At 42.9% G+C, this 23,477-nt stretch overlaps 1 protein-coding gene across 1 annotated transcript in view; it reads right to left on the bottom strand.

The window, feature by feature from the left end:
* Positions 1-23,477, bottom strand: part of ITGB7 (integrin subunit beta 7) — a 234,525-nt gene that overhangs the window by 113,355 nt on the left and 97,693 nt on the right. The window contains 5 exon segments of the mRNA XM_053708319.1: positions 5,831-5,913; positions 8,673-8,772; positions 9,073-9,231; positions 22,220-22,290; positions 22,293-22,460. Coding sequence (XP_053564294.1) covers positions 5,831-5,913; positions 8,673-8,772; positions 9,073-9,231; positions 22,220-22,290; positions 22,293-22,460 — 581 coding nt within the window.

The raw sequence follows: 23,477 nt of genomic DNA, 5'->3' as shown, positions 1-23,477 counted from the left end.
TTATCACTTCAAATATGAGGACATTGAGAGTTGATTTTATATATTCCACACATATATATGAGAGAGAGAGATTTACATTTAGTGTTCGCTATAATTGTTGCATTGTTTTTATATACGGTACCAACATGTGTAATACTGATAAATGCCAGCAGGGAGCATCTGAGCTCACATGGTACAATTTTAGCTGCTACCACAGTGCAAATATTGTATATTATCTCTAAAACCTAGTGATAATATAATAAATAAAAAATAACTATTAAGTTATGAATAAATACATCTATATCATCTGTATTTTATAACACTATTTATGATGATAATTAGGCCATTGTAAATATAAAAAAAACCTGTTGGAATTCTTGTATTCAGTGGTAACCTCCTCAGGATTATAATGGTAAAAATGCCCAAAGTATTTCTACTGTAAGCAGCAAACAAAAATACTCTATTTATTTTCTTTCATGATTTAGATAGAGCATACAATTTAAGCAACATTCAAATGTACTTATAATATCAAATTTGCTTCACTCTCTTGACATTCTTCGCTTGAATGCGCAATAATGCACCACTGGGAGCTAGCTAAGTGCAGCCACCAATCAGCAACTAATTCCCAGTAGTGCATTGTTCCTCCTGACCATACCTAGGTATGCTTTTCAGCAAAGAATGCCAAGAGAATGAAGCAAAAGTTGATTTAAAAAATGTATTCTCTATCTGAACCATGAAATATTTTTTGGGTTTCATGTCCCTTTAAGCAATGTTAATTTTGCCAACATTCTGTGAATTTCCTACTTGCTGATTTAATCCGTGTTGTTTTATTACAGTTTCCATTTTATAACAATACAGGGCGGCGTGCACACTGGAAGTCAGATTACACTTACACCTCTCTTATATATTGCTTTGCACAGGGACAATTCTGTAAGATCTATTCATCTGAGCAACCGTTAGGGTGGTAAGAGTTTAAAGAACAATTTCTAAGAATGGCATGTGAACAATAAGCTAATTATACTGTATACTGTAAACATATAAAGATTGCCTACAAGTACAATATATATAAGAACTAGGGGTATTCAGCTAGAGGAGGAGTTGAAGTGAGACTCTGAGATCAAAATATAGATTGCCGTATGCCTTAGTTGGAATGGAGCCAAAGTACAGATCCCTATTGGTCAGCATTGTTATGGTGAAACAACGGCTACAGCAGCATGAATTTGAAGCAATGGAGGGGACAAAGGGACAAGTACAAAACCTATGTGTCATACAGCTGTGAAGCTTCACAGACAAGGGTAATATTTGTTTATTTTGTTTCTCTGTAAACATTGCTAGTTACACTGATGATGGCATTTGTCATTAGCTGTTTTCATGTAATAAACTTGTGATTTTTCTTAGAGTGTGTGTAATTCCTTTTGGAGAGTGTGCTTGTTAAGACAAACATTTTAGGAAAAGCGGGTCAATCCAAATAAGAACTTTTTTGTGTGTAAATATCTGTAATTTGACACTTGCAATTATAAAATGTATCAATATTATATATAAATATTGCACATGCCATGCATTATTGCTATTGGTTATATGAAATAACCTGCAATACATCAGATGTTAAATAATCATTAGTAAATTAATCATCTGTCAGGTTTTACGGTCTGCTCTGGACGGATATATTGTCCCTGAATATGGTCTCTGAAAGTGCCATAATAGGCACTTTTTTTAGAGGATTGATTTCTGTCTCTGCTGCAGTAAGGCGTGCTGTACCTTTAAGGAGGACTGGAAGATCAATTAGGCCCTTAAAGGGACGTGAAACACAACCTTTTTTTTACTTCATGAAAAAGAACATGCAATTGAAACAACTTTCCCAATTTACTTCTGTTATCTAATTTGCTTCATTTGCTTGATATCCTTTGTTGAAAAGCATATCTAAATATGCTCTGTAGCTTGCTGATTGGTGGCTGCACATAGATGCTTTTGTGTGATTAGCTCACCCATGTGCAGTGCAATTTCTTCAACAAAGGGTACCTAAAGAATGAACAAATTTGATAATAGAAGTAAATAGGAAATGTTGTTTAAAATTGTATTCTCTACCCGATTCCTGAAAGAAATTTTTTGGGTTTCATGTCCCTTTAACTGTAGCAGTCTATATTAGCTATGTGTTCGCGGCATGATGCTGCTTGTGTAGTTGAGTTTTCTCACCTTTACTCTGGCAGTTTGTTGTTTGACTATACCAGTTTAATTTTGTCTTCCCTGACATAACTTTTTGTATTAAACCCTTTTTTTGGATTGACTTGGTATGTCGACTATAACTTGTTTTTGGACCCCTGCATTTGTTTTATGATTCTGTACTGCTTTTCCAAGCTTGTCTTCGTCTGGATAGCGAGACCAAACTTTAACTAAGGTATGTTCTCCTTTAGTATTTAGATTAATACATTTACAGTTAATCCTCTAATAATTACTTATTATTATGCTTGTAGGTGCTGATTAAAATACTATAGAGAGTTTAGCATCTAAGTTTTAGTTTCATTTTTGTCTTACTGCTAGCTCCTGCTTTTTTACTGTGTTAAATTTGCAGTGCACCGGTAAGGGTTTGTGGTGAGTTGGGCCTCTAAGCAGTTGATTAAAGCTTGTTATATTTTGGGACAACAATACTCCACCTGACACTGAGGAAGAGGTGGGACTCAGCCAGGAAAATGGTTTACTGTTTGAATACAGAAAGTCTCCTTGAGAAAACCTATGTAAAAATCCCACAATACACCTATATTTTATATTTTTTCCCTTTGTTTTTTTTATGTGCTTTCCAACTCAAAAGGAAAGTCTCTTGCAATCCCAGAATATCATATACATAATAACTCTGTTTTTGTTGTATAATAATAAGATGGTTATAAATAAATATAGGTGTACACAATTACATGAAGACACTCTATCTAGTTATATAAAATCACAATGTGATGTCACTTATATTAAGAGTGATAGTAAAAGTAATAGCGATAGATGGTTAAAACCATAAAGTGAACAGTCAATTAGGTTGTCTCAAATAGAGACTAAATATCAAATGTGTAGTAAGCGGGAAATCTGGTAGGTATTACACTTACTAGAACAAACCTCAATCATATGAGGTAAGTTGCCGCCTCTTGTAAGTGGTGAAACTTCCGTGGTCCTGGCGTGGTAGTGGTAGTAGAGCCAAGTGGTAGTGTCCTTCTCCTCTTAGAGTATGTGCCTTTCTCCTCTTAGAGTATGGACCTTCAGTCCATGCTTCAGCACAAATATTTTTAAATTTTATTTTTAAATTAGTTTTTTTTTGTTTCTGACTTTCCGTCTGCCTGCTATGCATACCACATGGTTGACACATGATTGATACCTAGGGGGGTCACAGATCATCTTAACCTATTGGTGCAGCTCAATGGGAACGGAAACTATTCCGATTGGCGGCACATTGGCTCCTGACTGCACGTGTAGTCTCCTTAATTGGCTTGTGATTGCACGTGTAGTCAGTGAGTGTGACAGCAGTGTGTTTGCAGCACAGGCAGTAGTCAATCGGACTCATCGAGCTCTGAGGGCGGCAACTTAAACGCTGAGCTGAAGTCAGAAGTCAAAGGGTTGTTTTTTGCAGCTAGCTCCCAGTAGTGCATTGCTGCTCCTGCTTTTGATATATGGATAGGAAGTGGAAGCTTAAAAATGCTTCATGAAGAAATGCAAATGTCTTTAATATTCCACCAAATATTCAGAAATTGTGTTCATCCCATCAACCTCATGCATCCCATTAAAATAGTAAGTAGCTATTGGTGGTGTTTAAACTTTTTTTTTTAATTCTTTCACATACTTACTGTTACTTGAAAATATATTTTATTATATTATTATATAATTTATGTATGTGTCCGTATCTCTTAAAACAAGTTAGTTTAACCTCCTGTTTGCCAGTACAACTGAATTACTGTGTTGCGAAATGATGAAGGTCTAAAAAGTGTGTCGCCAACATGAAAAGTTTGGAAAGCTCTGCGATAGAGGCTGGTGGTCTGTTCTCTTTGTGCTCCAGCTCCGCAGGTCCGGCACTCTATCGCTATTACTATTACTATCACTCTTAATATAAGTGACATCACATTGTGATTTTATATAACTAGATAGAGTGTCTTCATGTAATTGTGTACACCTATATTTATTTATAACCATCTTATTATTATTATTATTAGTGAGATCAGGGATTAGTCCCTAGGATAAGTGCTGTTTTCCCCTCTTTTTTCATACCAGTTTTTGTTTGTCCAGGATTGCTCCACTCTCTTTTTGAGTGACAATGCCTTCACTCCCCCTGATTGACAGCTGCATTTCCAGGTTCCCTAACTCACATTCCAGTTAAACAGAAATACACAGCGCTAACTTTTTATTGTGTTGGGTGCCCTCCCTCACAATTCAACTCCCCCCATATATATATATATATATATATATATATATATATATATGCCGCCACCAATCAGCAGCTAGAACCTAGGTTCTTTGCTGCTCCTGAGCTTTCCTAGATAAACCTTTCAGTAAAGGATAGCAAAGAGAAGGAAACAAATTAAATAATATAAGTAAATTGAAAAGTTGTTTAAAATGTCACTTTACTGTCCCTTTAAGTGTGTTTCCAAAGTTGTTGCGGTTGCACTTGTTTTTCTGCTATGTAAGAGGTTCTCGTTCAGGTGCGAGATATCACATATTGGGCAACTCATATAACTATGGATATTAAAGGGACACGAAACACAACATTTTTATTTCATAATTCAAACAGAGCATACAATTTAAAAAAAGTTTCCAATTTACTTCTATTATCAAATTTGCTTTGTTTCTCATGTAATTCCTTTTGTTGAAGAGATATCTAGATAGGTAGAGTGCACATGTCTGCAGCACTACATAGCAGGAAATAGTGCTGCTATCTAGGGCCTTTGTACAATTCTTGTAAAACTGCTACTACATAGTACTGTAGACACGTGCACGCTCCTGAAACTACCATACTGCTTTTCAACAGAGGATAACAAGAAACAAATTTGGTAATAGAAGTAAATTGGAAAGTTGTTTAAAAATATATTCTCTATCTAAATCATGAAAGAAAAATATTGGGTTTATGTCATTTTAAAGGAAAGAAAAGCCCACTTATCAAATCTATGGGGAAATATTGTTAAAGCTGTGGTTAATTCATTTAAACATGATAGGCAACTTGCAAACATCACAAGCATCTATGAATCTAGGCCAATGTTTTTGAGTATGAATTCAAATGTGTTAGAAGAAGAGCTGTAGAGTTTTAAGTTCAATCGCCCTAATTTTAAGTGACATATTTTCTTTTGGAACAAATCGATGTTACATGTTGGATAGTTAAAGGGACATTCCGGTCAAAATTTAAATGCACATAGATGAATTACATCTTTGAATAGAAACATATCTGCAATATACACGTATAGGAAAAAATATTTCTAGTAAAAGTTATTACTGTTTAAGTGTTAACATTTTTCTCTGCACGTGCAGGTGAAGCATAGCTAGATATTCTCAGTGCACCAGCAGTTTAAATATTGCAGCTGCTCAAAAGCACCAGTGGGGGCTTGTATCAAGTCAGCGATTAACAAATTGAGCAATTACCAGATAGTACAAGCACCTTAGCTCACTGAGCACGTGCTGTGCTTAAAATGCTGGTGCAACAGTGCATACTTAAATACACTTCTGAAACACTTTTGCTAATACATGTATATCACAAAAATGCTTTTATTCAAAACTGAAATAGATCCATGTGGATTCTAATTTTGGCTGGAATGTCCCTTTAAGTTAAGAGGCATAGCTTGTTTTTCTTAAGACCCATTGTATACGGCTCGAGAGAAATATAAATACTCACATTATAAGCTTCAGAAATCAGATTTACCACATTGCTTGAATCTTCTTTTAATTCACCCACCACAGATTTTTGGAATGAGTTCACTCAGTTGCTGTAAACATATGACAGATAGGAGAGCATAAAGATGTCACACAAGCTTCAGCAGCAGAACACCTACAGTGTTTTATTCATTTTAATATACACAAACGAACAAACGTTAATAAAGCTGGTGTGATTTACAATTTGAATACCGATATAAGAGTCAAAATAATGCACAAAAGTGCAAATCAAACAAATTCCCAGAGTAAAAGCAAAATCTTGGGACAAATTTGTTGGATGGTTTCTATTTGTTCTTGTTTTAAAAAAATACTTTCTTCTCACATTCTGCGTAATTGTTGTATTAACCTCTTATGTTCCAAAGAAAAAAAAAACATATAGGGGCCTATTTATGAAAGATCTTGCGGACATGATCCGACAGTGCAGATCAGCGTCCGCAAGACCTCGCTGAATGCAGAGAGCAATACACTCTCCGCATTTAACATTGCCCCAGCAGCTCACAAAGAGCTGCTGGTTGCAACGCCGCCTCCTGCCCAGCAGGGAAGGTGTCAATCAACCCGATCGTACTCGATCGGGTTGATTTCCGGCGATTTCCTGTCCATCTAATCAGAGCAGGCGCGGACAGGGTTATTAAGCTGCGGTCTTTAGACCGCTGCTTCATAACTGGTGTTTCTGGCAAGTCTGAAGACTCGCCAGAAACACGGGCCCACAAGCTCGTTCGGAGCTTTATAAATGGGCCCCATAGAGCTAGATTACAAGTGGCCAATGTTCAATTTTTTTGAGCACTAGGCGCAAATTTTTTTACCTGTACAAATTTTGGGGAAAGTGACCAAAAAAATGTGTGCACTGTCTGCTGCACTAGAAAACATAATTACACACATACACAAACTCGCACATAGATATTCACACACTCAATCTCCCTCACATTCTCAAACACACACCTCTCCCTTACCCACATACAGCCACTCTCCCTTACTCACACACACAGCCACTCTCCCTTACTCACACACACAAACACAGCCACTCTACCTCACACACACAACCACTTCTCCCTCACACACACACACAGCCACTCCTCCCTCACACACACACATACATCCACCTCCTCCCTCTCACAGCCACTCTCCCTCACACACACACACACAGCCACCCTCACACACACACACACATACACAATCACTCTCCCTCACACACACAGCCACTATCCCTCCCACTCACATACACACTCTCCTTCACATTCTCAAACACACACTCTCCCTTACCCACACACAGCCACTCTCCCTTACCAACACACAGCCCACTCTCCCTCACACACACAGGGACCACTCTCCTCTCACACACACACAGGGACCACTCTCCTCACACACACAGTCACTCTCCTCTCACACACACACACACACACACACACACAGTCACTCTCCCTCACACACACACAGCCACTCTCCCTCACACACACACAGCCACACACACACACACACACAGCCACAGTTAACCACAGCTCTGAGATCGCGGTAAGGATCGAAAGCATAAATGGCAATTGCGCTAGCGCAATCGTGATTTCGCTAAACTTGTAATATCAGCACAATTAAAAAGACAATATCGCTTGCGCAAAACAGTTTGTGCCTCACTTGTAATCTAGAGAAAAGCAGAAAGTCCAGCACACACTGTGGTAATACAGGTGGCCCTCTGTTTACAACGGTTCAATTTAAGCCGTTTCAGATAAACAAACCTTTTTTTTCAGTCATGGTGACTGCTATTGAAAAGCATTGAGAAGCAGTGCATTGATTAAAATAGCCAGTAGGCGGAGCTGTCTGCTTGTGTTTGCAGCAAAGATATGCAAGCCAAGCAAGCTGAAATTAATTTGTGTAACTAGACCTGAGCTATCAAGCAGTTTTCAAAGGAACAAGATCTTCCTGTCTATAAATCAGTTCCAGATTGAAATGTATAGAAAGAACTGTTTGCAGAAAAATGCAAGTAAAGTCTGTGTTGTGTGATTATTTTATTAGGTTTATAATGCAGTTTAGCAAATGTTTTTGTTCATTTAACTTAGTTTAATTATATATTCTGTGTTGTGTGATAATTTTATTAGGTTTAAAATGCTGCTTAGCATTTAAAGTCTTTATTTCAAGCTTTAAAAATAATGTTTAGGTGTTTACTTATGACAATTTTGAGAGGGGCCTGGAACCTAACTCCCTCACTTCCCATTGACTTACATTATAAATTGGGTTACAGTTTACAACGGTTTTCGATTTACACACCATTCCTTCTGGAACCTAACCCCGGCGTAAACTGAGGGCTACCTGTATTGGGTGCAAGTTATAACAGGGCAATGCACAATCCTGTGTCAATATCCAAATGTTCAAAAAATAGCAGCACTCCAAAAGGTAATAATTACCCAAATCTTTATTGCAGCCAAAAGCACAAAAAACAGCAGCAACGGTTTCGGACTACATGTCCTTAATCATGCTATACATACATCACTTCCTCTTCCTCCCTATCTTATCACTTGTAATCTAGCACTTAGTGTAATTCGGCTGTATGTATAATGATTAAGGTGCACATCGGAGCTATAAAACATAAACTCTGTAAATAACTCATCTGGAAATGCAATCAGAACTAATCAAGCACTGGTATTTTGTATTTTTACAAATTGTTATAGTGGCACGCTGGTCATTCTGATCTATTTCTGCTTTATTTACATACTAACCTTATAGTTGTTTATTGTAAAAGCTGCTCACACTGTATCAAGCTTAAAGCGAATAAGATTAAGCCCATGACGTGAATACTGAGCCCCATGTACACTCACATACCTGGTATATAGAGATATAATTGCTGGTAACTGCAAATATAGGCTGAATGTTAGCTTCCGATAGGATCTGAGCAAGATGTCCCACTGATGGATAATCCTGTAAAGGACACATAGTTTAGTCCTGTAGCATGTCAGCACAAGGGATTGTACAATATCATTAACCATTTCTAATACTTCATTCAAATGACAAAAATATCTAGTTTTCTCTTAAAATTGACCCATTATTATGACCTGGCTTTAGATTTCAAAATGCTGTATATAGTTTGATCAGTGTGATTATAATATCATATCTGACTTTTGATATATGTTAGTTTATGTTTTCATGTGAGTCTGTGTTAAACAGGGGTATGATCTCATCATTCTCTGCTTGATTTGGGGTGTTCTATTGGTGACTTACGTATATGTGGCTCTGATAGTATTCACCATTGTCATTTAAATGGCAACGCCCATCGCTTGGAAGGTAAATTCCTCCTAATCTTCCATCCCCAGCAGTATGAAATACATCATCAGAAGCAAATACCAGCAGCCGAGAAACATTCCTCCAGCCAATGTGACTCTGATGGAAAGATATGACAGGTTTGGATAGTACCATAGAACATGCAAAGCTCAAATGGATACTGCCACTTTAAAACAAATTAGGTTCATTTTAAGTAGAATAATACTAAATATGGTCTATGCATTGTATCCGCTATTTTACTTTAATTATGAATAGAGAAATAAAAAAAAGTGTTTTATTGCTTATTACTTTTCAATATAACATAATTGCACTCACATACTCATAGGAGTGTAAAGTGCTCAATAAAATAACCAAGGGAGAACAGAAAGGCCACCTATATTGGCATAGATTACAAGTGCAAATGTATTAGTGCTGCTTAGCATTAACACCGTTCAGGTTAAATAAATAGCGATCTTATTCTTGCTCTCATATTACAAGTTAAAAGTAAAATGGTAGTGTGCAAGCTAAAGCCTCAGTCGCACTAACATCTGAAGGACAGATAGCGCTGCCTTGCTAAATCCCTCACCTCATATGGGGGACGCTACAAAACTCTGTTCTGGCTTTCTCTGGAGTGCTAACCCGAAGGTGTATAAAGCCAAAAGTGGCCCCTAAGCCAAACGTGTGATAAGATATAGATGAAATACACTCACTAGAGAATGTTATTTGTATATATATATATATATATATATATATATATATATATAATATATATATAATATATATGTATAACATTTTCTTCAGAGTGAAGAAACTTCAACTATTTAATTTAAAAAAAATAATTAAAAGTGGTGTTAACAGTGTTTTAACATAACATGGTATATGACAAGGAGCTGGACTGGGAAGGGTTCAGGCTATGGGCCGGGATTTAATAAGCAGAGGATGCTGCTTAACTGTCTGAACTTTCTGGCTCGCCAGAAACGGCAGTTAAGAAGCAGCAGACATAAGACTATTGCTCCTTAACTTGTTCGCCACCTTTTTAAAAAGATTGGGATGATTGACACCCCCCTGAATGTGCAGGGGGCGGCATTTCACTAGAAATGCTTGTGCAATGTTAAATGCCGACAGTGTATGCTGTCAGCATTTAATGATGCCGGGCAGACATGTCCGTCCTGCTTTTAATAAATTGACCCCTATGTGTGAATATGTGTATGTGTGTACATATGTATGTGCACACATACATACACATACATACACACACATACATACGCACACATACATACACACACATACATACGCACACATACATACACATACATACTTACGCACACATACATACACATACATATGCACACATACATACGCACACATACATACACACACATACATATGCACACATACATACACACACATACATATGCACACATACATACACACACATACATATATATGTCCAACACTATACATACACACACATACATATGCACACATACATACACACACATACATATGCACACATACATACAACACTACATAACACATATGCACACATACATACACACATACATATGCACACATACATACACACACATACATATGCACACATACATATGCACACATACATACACACACTATACATATGCACACATACATATATATGCACACATACATACACACACATACATACACACACATACATATGCACACATACATACACACACATACATATTTACACCTACATATATATGCACACATACATACACACACATACATATGCATACATACATACACACACATACATATGCACACATACATACACATACATACATACGCACACATACATACACACACATACATATGCACACATACATATGCACACATACATATGCACACATACATACACACACATACATATGCACACATACATACACACACATATGCACACATACATACACACACATACATATGCACACATACATACACATACATACATACATACGCATAATTAATTAAATGCCCTATCCTCCTGGCTTGCTGGAAAACCTTAATAACTGGAGCCATAAAACTGGCTCAACACATAACTATGTACAAATAATAACTGGAGCCATAGAACTGACTCAACAACTTAACTATGTACAACTATCACTCTTAAATAACTTTGTATAGAACTGTAATACTTAAATACCACGCAGACACAGATATATGGGAAAAGACCCGAAGGTCGCATTTATTGTAGAACGTGAGAACCGGCTGGGACTCAACGGGGGCCAGCTAAAACATGTGGCGGCAATCTAGCTAGGAGTAGGGACCCCCTGCTAGGAGAATGGACCGCGCCCGTGAATGCCCACACAAGCGGAGCTCAGCTGCCGCAGAAGCTTAGGGAGTTCTCGGCATCTTAGAATGGGAGGGACCCCAGGCGCGCGCCTGCAGAGATCACCCTCCCCTGGGCAGCCGTCACTCTACCTCTGATGGCAAACCGGGGCGCGGACCAACCGCCTAACCCAGGGTGTAAAGTAACGATCTCCGAACCAGTAGGACCAGGTGTGACTAGACGCGTCTCCATGCCACTACCTGGGGAGTCATAAACTACCGTCCTTGGACTTAAGGAAACAAGCCGCGTAGCTCTCATCCAGCCTCGGACACCTAGCTGAAACACCCTGGTGATGTAGCAGCCTAAAGATTGCCGTGTGAACAAGTGCAGGGAGGGAGGGAGGGACGCTGTGAAGACGAGCTGGAAAAGAGGGTTTGGGCCTTGGGAGCTGGACTACTTAAAGGTAAGCTAAACCCCACCCTCACTAATGCAACATTGTTGCAACCTTCACAGCAGCACACTCCTAAGGGCCTTAATTATTATGGTCGTTCTGGGCTATGCTGCCCTCCACTGTCTTAATTAATTAAATGCCCTATCCTCCTGGCTTGCTGGAAAACCTTAATAACTGGAGCCATAAAACTGGCTCAACACATAACTATGTACAAATAATAACTGGAGCCATAGAACTGACTCAACAACTTAACTATGTAACAACTATCACTCTTAAATAACTTTGTATAAAACTGTAATACTTAAATAACCACGCAGACACAGATATATGGGAAAAGACCCGAAGGTCGCATTTATTGTAGAACGTGAGAACCGGCTGGACTCAACGGGGCCAGCTAAAAACATGTGGCGGCAATCTAGCTAGGAGTAGGGACCCCCTGCTAGGAGAATGGACCGCGCCCGTGAATGCCCACACAAGCGGAGCTCAGCTGCCGCAGAAGCTTAGGGAGTTCTCGGCATCTTAGAATGGGAGGGACCCCAGGCGCGCGCCTGCAGAGATCACCCTCCCCTGGGCAGCCGTCACTCTACCTCTGATGGCAAACCGGGGCGCGGACCAACCGCCTAACCAGGGTGTAAAGTAACGATCTCCGAACCAGTAGGACCAGGTGTGACTAGACGCGTCTCCATGCCACTACCTGGGGAGTCATAAACTACCGTCCTTGGACTTAAGGAAACAAGCCGCGTAGCTCTCACCCCGCCCCGGACACCTAGCTGAAACACCCTGGTGATGTAGCAGCCTAAAGATTGCCGTGTGAACAAGTGCCGGGAGGGAGGGAGGGACGCTGTGAAGACGAGCTGGAAAAGAGGGTTTGGCCTTGGGAGCTGACTACTTAAAGGTAAGCTAAACCCCACCCTCACTAATGCAACATTGTTGCAAACCTTCACAGCAGCACACTCCTAAGGGCCTTAATTATTATGGTCGTTCTGGGCTATGCTGCCCTCCACTGTCTTAATTAATTAAAATGCCCTATCCTCCTGGCTTGCTGGAAAACCTTAATAACTGGAGCCATAAAACTGGCTCAACACATAACTATGTACAAATAATAACTGGAGCCATAGAACTGACTCAACAACTTAACTATGTACAACTATCACTCTTAAATAACTTTGTATAAAACTGTAATACTTAAATAACCACGCAGACACAGATATATGGGAAAAGACCCGAAGGTCGCATTTATTGTAGAACGTGAGAACCGGCTGGACTCAACGGGGCCAGCTAAAACATGTGGCGGCAATCTAGCTAGGAGTAGGGACCCCCTGCTAGGAGATGGACCGCGCCCGTGAATGCCCACACAAGCGGAGCTCAGCTGCCGCAGAAGCTTAGGGAGTTCTCGGCATCTTAGAATGGGAGGGACCCCAGGCGCGCGCCTGCAGAGATCACCCTCCCCTGGGCAGCCGTCACTCTACCTCTGATGGCAAACCGGGGCGCGGACCAACCGCCACAAGAGATAGCCCAACAGGCTCACCTCTTGCCGCCACACCTATAGATGATTAAGTATAGCACGCCTCAAATTACAGAGGAACAGGTCAATGCCCCTCTCAGAGAGGTGCACCCCGTCCCTTCTGTAGAGGCACCTCTCAGCCGTTGATATGTTCCCATGTTCCACAACAAACCCACCTGACTGCCCTAAGAAAATCCTCACTTCTCTGTTAATTTTCTTGCGGACCTGAAAAGCCACGCGATGAGACTGCATATGGCGCCATTCTATTCTGGGGATGATGTTAGACCACCCTATCCTGACTTGGGGAATCCATGCCTGAATCGTGCGCAGATCCGACTGAATAACTGCACTGAGCTGTTTGCATGGTAGGAGCCCCATATCATTTCCACCTGCGTGAATGATAAGTACAATGGGGTTTTCTCCCACCTGCGCAAAGCCCCCTGCAGCAACCCAGGCAGAGCCTGCCACGTAAGCCCCCTGCGCCCTAACCACCTAACAGTGACTCGGGAAGAGGGGAACCCCAGCTGACGCCCATCAGGTCTCGCGATCGCTCGAAGCTCCGCCCAGTGGATGTACGAATGCCCCGTAATCCATACTCTCAGTGGACCGCTCCTTGGTCCTAAGAAAAGAAACAGAGGTTATCCCTTGCATCTGCAAAACATAATCATTTCTAAACAGTCAAAGGCCTAACGTATAAAAGATACCTTTGCGACCTCCATCTCCCCAGAGCTCTAATATGGTCAGCCGACCATCCTAAACTAGCGGCAGTGGTGGCCGCGCCCACCCTAAAGGAATGGGGAGCAATCACCCTGGGATCAAGACCTGCCTTTGATGCTGCCAGGCCAACACCTTCCTAAACTGGAATCTAGTCAACGGGGGAACCGTCCTCGTGAACTAGAAAATTGCGAGAAACCCTCAGGACGCACGTCCCTATAGGCTTTAACCAGTCTGACCGGGCAGCAAACAGCTTCAACATGGGATGGCAAAGCCAACCAGGCACCTCTCCCTTCCTGGTCAGTTTTGGATCTGGGAAGAAAGACCAAGATAGACGACCCGTCGTCTCTAACATGAGGCAGCAAAAGGCCGCCCGTCTTATTCTTAGAGGGCGGGACAATTTCCCCTACCCTAAGAGCCCCGTGAAAAGCCAACCAAAGGCGGCTGAGAATAGGGCAGTTTCATAGGCGGATGAACAGACCGCCGGCAAAAACTTGGCACAACGTTACCAGACGCTCCATGGTAACTGGTTCCCTGAAATCCCTGACCCTGGGGGCCATACGCCCCCAGCCCCGAAGTACCTGCCTAACCAGGAAGGTCTTCGAGGCGTCAACAAGCCCATACAACTTGCAGAAAAAGGACACTTGCCGCCAGGCGTGAACCCATCGCAGTCTTCGAAACACCATTACCTTTAAGTTCGGTAATCCATTCAAGCAAGCCCCACTGGTCCCCGTCACAGGAGGGACGACACCTGAAGTCACAAAAGGCGATCCACTCCGTCCAGTATTTCACATACGTAGCCCAGGTAGACGGAGCGAGGGAAGCCCCGCACCATCGCAATCAAGGGGCCCCATCCAGCGCCACCTGCCATAAGTAAGTGGGACAGGACAATCCGTTAGTGTCCGCATCGGGCACCAAAGCATAAAATGCTTCCCATTCGAAAACGGGAGAGCGCATCAGCAATTCTATTCTGGACGCCCGGGACATGCTTAGCACGGAACACAATATTCAGGTGCAGACACCTCAGCACCAACAGTCTCAAATACCGCACAACCGGAGGGGAACTAGATGATAATCTGTGAACAGCATAAACAACGCTCATGTTATCTGTCCAGAAAACCACCTCGCGGTCGCGAAGCTGATTGCCCCAAATGTCAAGAGCAACCAGTATGGGAAACAGTTCGAGAAGGCATAGTTCCTGACCAAGCCGCTCTCTATCCACGCGGCGGGCCATGGGCCCGCGCTCCATTGCCCGGCCAAGAAAGCCCCGTACCCGTGGGACCCAGCCGCATCAGTGAACAACTGGATCGCTGCGTTAGAAGGAACAACCTCCCGCCACAGACAGATCCCGTTAAAGTGGAGAAGAAAATCTTCCCAGACCTTAAGATCTTCCACCATCTCAGCAGACACCCGGAACCTCCGGGTCTGCGATCTTTTTCCGCACAGCTGCCTCTCGAGCCTGCGAAGGAATATTCTTCCCATGGGAATGATCCTGCCGGCAAAGTTCAGCAAACCCAATAGGATTTGAAGATCCTTCACGGAGCTATACAGCTCTGCTCTCATAGCGCGTACTGACTCCAACATGCGCTGAACTTTTTCATGTGGCAGACGGCACTGCTCTGCCACCGAATCAACTTCAATGCCAAAAAAGTAAGGCACGTGCAAGGACCCTGGGACTTGTCTTCCGCCAGAGGAACTCCCATTCTATCCATTAGAAACCTAGTGACTTTCATCAGGAAAGCACACTCAGATGATCCTGCCCGCCCAACCAGCAGGAAATCATCCAAATAGTGTGCCCAGGCCGTCGAATCCGGCCACCTCCGCAATGGCCCAGTGCAAGAAGCAGCTGAAAGCCTCGAAGTAGGCACACGAAATTGAGCACCCCCATGGGCAAGCATTTGTCCACGTAGTACTGCCCCTCAAAATAGCACCCCATAAGCCTAAAGAGGAGGGGTGAATGGGCAGGAGCCGAAAGGCGGACTCTATATCCAGTTTAGCCATCAGAGCCCCGGCCCCTGCCCTGCGAACTAGCCCCAATGCCTCATCAAATGATTGGTAAGAAAACTAAGCTCAGTTCAGGGGGGATGGCGTCATTCACCCGAACGACCCTTCGGGAAGGACAGATGTTGGATGAGCCGAAATTTACCCGGCTCCTTTTTTGGAACCACCCCCAAGGGTGATACCACCAGCCCTGGCAGGGGAATATCTTCAAATGGGCCTGCCATACGACCCAACCCAATCTCTTTGTTCAGTTTATCCCGCAAAAACCCCGGGAAACTGATACGCGGATTTCAGGTTCCTGCGTGACAAGGAACCCTCCACGTGCGATCCGACTGGGATAACAAATCCCGACCGCAGACCGCCTCTAAGCAGCAAGGCGGCCTCCTCGAATGGGTATAGCAGCAGCCAACTTCTCAATTACGGCCACCTTCAGAGGTGTGGCCCGCCCTTTCCAACAGTGAAAGGTTTTGAGCCAGCTGCTGGTCTCTCTTGGGGACGACCCGCGTCCTGGGTTCTGGTACACTCGGACCCCGAGTGGCCGCCACCACAGGTTCTGCACGCGTGCCGAAATGCGCATGCCGCTCCCCTGGTACATGATTTGTCCTGGAAGCGCCAGCACACCCCTGTGGCCCGCCGTCGAGAGCGCTGCGAGGCCTTAACGCCCCCTGATGCTCCGACTACTGCAGCAGGCGCCGCCTGTTTTTCAGGACCCAATTGCGCCCACAGACGCGAATCAACGTCACCGAAAGTAAGAAGAGGGTTCCCAACCATCTTCCTACGGAAAGCAGCGTCGTAATCCCGCCAAGCTCCATCCCTGTACTTCTCGTACACTGTTTCAATGGAATCCTGATATTTCAGGATGTTTAAGGCTTGATCGGGAAAATTTAGAGATATAACAGGACGCATAAACCCTAAAGCACTTGCGCCATTCCTCATAGGAATCAGGGCGTTTAAATTTTTTCGGGCCCGTGCCATCATCCGCCATTTCTTTCTGGCGATAAGCTTCCGCAGAAAGCTCAAACATGTGCGCGTACCTCCCACCCTGAATGCGCCGCACCATCTTAGATTTGAGATGCTCATGAAGGCTAAACGCAGGCCATGTGTCAGTGTCCCCATGTATAGCTGCCCTGCGCCTGTTCCCCATAAGTGGGCTAACTAAGTCTGTTGACGCAGGAGGTGTCAACATAGGAACAGTGGGCTCCATGCGGGATGAACCAGGGGGGAGGGGAAGACCCATAGCCTTCCTTTCTTCCACTAACCATTTCACCATCCTATACATTCTTTTTTTTTTTTGCCCTTTCGCTTCCAACCCCAGGGATCTATCACTCTCTGAACCTGAATCATCCGAGGATGAACTTAAAACACTACGTTCAAAAGTAATAGCGCGCTTACCAGCTCCCAAGAGGCGTTGCACCGGGACAGGACCAGAAGAGGTGGATGGCTGTTCCTGAGACTGTGGCTCCCTTTCCACGGCACTGGGGGTGGACTGGAGTGGCTGTAATGCAGTTCTGGGTTCCATAATGATCTGTGGAGACAAATGTGAAAGAGGAGTACCCAGGGAAGGGGACGAAGGCCCACCAACCACATTACCCCGGGACCCTAGGGGACTGGGGCTCCTGTGATCACTGCCACACTCTTCAATACCATCATCAACCATATCAGCCATACGCACATTCATCACTGCATTAGCAAACTGTACTTGTCTATTCTGTTCATTCGCAGCCTGCGTGCCCTGACAAAGGACTGGGCGTGATAACTGGGCCTTTCTTTGCTGAAGCCCTAGTGACAACACCTGGCGGAGTCCCGCTGAGGGCCACACCCGCGGGCGCCGCCCGCGCACCCTGTCGGGTGTTTACGTTTGCTGCGTGACGCAGTACTACGTCGTCTGCTAGGCCGCGATGTATTCGCGGGCCTACGCTTGCCCCCAGGCTGCGTGATTGCGGCCTGAGGCCCCTGCGACTTGTTGCGCAGTAGGCATATTCCCCGTCAGGCCTGCGGCCTGCTCATTAATGCCTGTTTCCCTAATCTGGGCCCTTCTGGGCGAACGTGCCCTTGTTCCTTGCCCCTCAGAAACCACTTGCCCCTCAGACACACTAGTTGCCCCCATCGGAGCACCGTCAAGTGCTAACATACCCCCGGTCAGGCTTGCGGCCTGCTCATGAGATCCCTCATGCAACCTTCTACCCCTTTCAATGGCCGCCAAATCAGTGTCCCTTCGCGGGCGCTGAGTAATTGAGCCTCGCTGCGCACCCCCCGCGGGCGTCGCCCCCCCCCCGGGGTACCCCTCTCTTACCTGCGTACCCCGGCGGAGAAGACGATGCTGCCCGCTTGCCTCTTGTGTCCGGAATGGCGTTTCCGGACGTGACGTCACCGGAAGTGACGTCACCGGAAACGGCCAAACCGGAAGAGACGGGCTCTGAAGAGGCCATGGAGGACCGCGTGGACGCCGGCGCGCAAACTGAAGCCGAGAGGCCTCCCTGGGATGCCGGCCCCCCGCCGGAAAGCACCGCTGCCAAGGATTGGAGCAGCGCTACCGCCGTGGAGACCGCCTCCCCGGTAAGAACGACCGGAGCAGATACGGCCTCCCCCCCGTCCAGAACAGGGCCCTGTTCCCCTAACATAACCTCCTCTGCTATTTGGGGACCCACCTCTACTGAAAGGGGGATTAAAGGAGGGGAGGGAGAGACAACTCTAACTTCGGGATACAGGCTAGGCCCCGGGGACGACTCACCGTGCGAGGGGGGGAAGGCTGCACCACATCTTCTCCAGAGTCAAACTCATCGATCATCAGCTCATCTAATTCCGACATCTTCTTCCACAGGACTCCTGACAGATGATCCTGACGCTGTGAAGACGAGCTGGAAAAGAGGGTTTGGGCCTTGGGAGCTGACTACTTAAAGGTAAGCTAAACCCCACCCTCACTAATGCAACATTGTTGCAACCTTCACAGCAGCACACTCCTAAGGGCCTTAATTATTATGGTCGTTCTGGGCTATGCTGCCCTCCACTGTCTCACATACATACACATACATACATACGCACACATACATACACACACATACATATGCACACATACATATGCACACATACATACACACACATACATATGCACACATACATACACATACATACATACGCACACATACATACACACACATACATATGCACACATACATATGCACACATACATACACACACATACATATGCACACATACATACACACACATACATATGCACACATACATACACACACATACATATGCACACATACACACATACATATGCACACATACATACACACACATACACACACATACATATGCACACATACATACACACACATACATATGCACACATACATACACACACGTACATATATATGCCACACATACATACACACACATACATAATGCACACATACATACACACACATACATATGCACACATACATACACATACATACATACGCACACATACATACACACACATACATATGCACACATACACACACACACATACATATGCACACATAATTACACACACATACATATGCACACATACATATATATGCACACATACATACACACACATACATATGCACACATACATATATATGCACACATACATACACACACATACATATTGCACAACATACATACATACATATGCACACATACATATATATGCACACATACATACGCACACATTCATACACCCACATACATAACATATGCACACATACATACACACCATTCATACACCCACATACATACATATGCACCACATACATACAACACAATACATATGCACACATACATATATATGCAACACATACATACGCACTACATTCATACACCCACATACATACATATGCACACATACATACAAACACATACATACATGTGCACACATACATACATACATGTGCACACATACATACACACATACATACACCACACATACATATGCAACACAAACATACATGTGCACAACATACATACACACATACATATGCACACATACATACACACACATACATATGCACACATACATACATGCGCACACCATACATTAGCACACACATACATACGCACACATTCATACATATGCACACATACATACACACACATACATATGCACACATACATACATGTGACACATAATACACACACATTACATATGCAACCATACATACACACACATACATGTGCACACATACATACACACACATACATACACACACCACATACATATGCACACATACATACATGTGCACACATACATTAGCACACATACATACGCACACATTCATACACCCACACACATACATATGCACACATACATACATATGCACACATACATACATGTGCCACACCATACATACACACACATACATATGCACACATACATTAGCACACATACATACATTTGCACACATACATACACACATACATATACACACATACATACATGTGCACACATACATACACACACATACATATGCACACATACATACATGTGCACACATACATACACACACATACATATGCCACACATACATACATGTGCACACATACATACACACATACATATGCACACATACATACATGTGCACCACAGACATACACACACATACATATGCACACATACATACATATGCACACCTACATACGCACACTTACATACGCACAACATACATATGCATGCATACATACATGTGCACAAATACATTAGCACACATACATACACACACATTCATACACCCACATACATACATATGCACACATACATACGCCACATTCATACACCCACATACATACATGTGCACACATACATTAGCACCATAAATACATATGCACACATACGCACACATTCATACACCCCACATACATACATATGCACTCATACATACACACCACATACATATGCACACATACATACATGTGCATACATACATACATGTGCACACATACATAACACACATACATATGCATGCATACATACATATGCACACATACATACGCACTCATACATATGCACACATACATACGCACACATTCATACACCCACATACATACATGTGCACACATACATACACACACATACATATGCACGCATACATACATATGCACACACACATACATATGCACACATACATACGCACAGATACATACGCACAACATACAATGCACGCATACATACATGTGCACAAATACATTAGCATACATACATACACACACATTCATGCACCCACATACATACATATGCACACATACATACGCACACATACATACGCACACATATACACACGTACACAAAAGCCACCGCTACCCCCGTGGTGGGAGTACTGCACTGCACACAATATTATTAAAACTAAATACAGGCTGAACTGACCATGGGACACACTTAATAGACAGGGACAGGAAGCCAAAAACTGGAAGTGTCCCAGGGAAAACAGAACAGTTGGCAACTTGTTCAACCATTCATTTGTAATACCAGATTTTGTCTTATTATAAGCATGGGCTTGCAATATTGATAGCGCACCCTGTTGGTTATGATTCATATATATACATCTAAATTAAAGGGAGATACAGCAATTCCTATATTTCCGGTTGTAAATATAAGCTAGAAAGTGTGAACTTGAGAACCTTATAATGGGGCCTATATTTAAAATGTTGTGCGGATCAGGTCCGCAAAACATCGCTGAATGCGGAGAGTAATACGCTCTCCGTATTCAGCATTGCACCAGCAGCTCACAAGAGCTGCTGGGTGCAACGCTGCCCCCCTGCAGACTCGCAGCCAATGGGTCGCCAGCAGGGGGGTGGTCAATCAACCCGATCGTACTCGAGACAGGGCGGACAGGGTTATGGAGCAGCTGCTCCATAAACTTGTGTTTCCTGGCGAGTCTGAAGACTCGCCAGAAACACGGGCCCACAAGCTCCGTTCAGAGCTTGATAGATAGGCCCCAATGTGTTTACAATGGGAACGTATTTCCCCACAGTGTATAAAACCCAATATTTAGTACATTTTGTTTAAAATTGTAAATGTATATTCATTAAAAAGAACTTGATGGAAAACAAATAGTTTTATGCATTGTGTATTTATCTGCATTATTCACTGGACACTTACTGTGCACACAGCTGCCTGAAGCATAGCATCAAATCCCCCCTCTGGTGAATCCAGATTGCCAGAGATATTTCTGCACTGACGCTCATTTGGAACAGGGTGAGATTTGACGTTAAGGGCAGAACGTGGCGGTAGCTGAAAGCTGGTTGGCAGCGCTCCGTCCGAGATGGGCAAGGATTTTTAAGCTGGGTTCTCCCTGTACTTACGTAGGGCAGCACCGTCTTATCCACAAATGAACCAAAACCTTTAAAGTATAATATTTGTTTAAATCTAATACTCAATTTCAGTTCTTTTAATCTAATATACTAAATGCTATTTTTAGCATCTTTAAAGGGTCATTCTAATGAAAAAAATATGTCTTATTTGTTAGAGCATGCAGTTTAACATTAGAAATGCAAAGGGGTTAAACAAATTGCTAATAGTACCGCTCAGGAGCATTTTGGTCTCTAGTGGAAACTGCCCCTGACCCAATTCAGCAGGAGGAGCAGTAATGCCGCTAGGTCGTACAACTACCACTGCTGATTGGCTCAGTGGCAGTTTCCGCTTTGCACTGAACTTGTAGAGTTGCTAGTGTTAAAATTACATTCTCTAACAAATTAGGGTATGTCATTTTTGTTTTTACTAGAATGTCCCTTTAAACATTCAGGGTACTGTACCATTCTTAGTATTAATGATTTTTAGTGTAGTGATATTATTTGGAATATATTTGTAACCAACACACATACATCTGACTACTCAAAGGGACAGTATACTGTAAAATTGGTTTGCATTTAATGTGTGTTCCAATGACCTGTTATACCAGCTTTAGAGTATAAAATGTATGGGAAATTGCTCCTTTAGTTCATTTTTTCTATGAAATAAATGTTTTGTTAATTAAACCACAACCCAATTAAATGGACTGAGCTTCAAGGGAGAGCAGATCTCATTAGCTTATCTCTCCATTATTTATACAAAATCTTACTTATCTCAATATATGAATAATATCAGCTCACAAAACTTGACTCAGGGCTGGCACGGAGAGAAATCAGGTAAAATCTGTGTAGGTTTTTAGCATTATATTGTAATGTAGGTGTCTCTCCTAGGCATTCAGAAACCTGTGTAGCAAGATAAACAGCTCTCAAACTAAAAGTTTTATTACTAAAATTCTTTGAGGGACCTTACAGTACTGATTAAACTTTTAGACAATCTCTCGAGGTAGAGAGCTTTAGTCAGGATGATCATAAATGTACACGTAAGTGCACTTACTCAGAGGAGATCCTAA

The sequence above is a fragment of the Bombina bombina genome, chromosome 3 (assembly GCF_027579735.1).
Source record: "Bombina bombina isolate aBomBom1 chromosome 3, aBomBom1.pri, whole genome shotgun sequence".
NCBI lineage: Eukaryota > Metazoa > Chordata > Amphibia > Anura > Bombinatoridae > Bombina > Bombina bombina.
The sequence above is the reverse complement of the archived record's forward strand: the minus strand, read 5'-3'. Positions and strand labels throughout refer to the sequence as shown.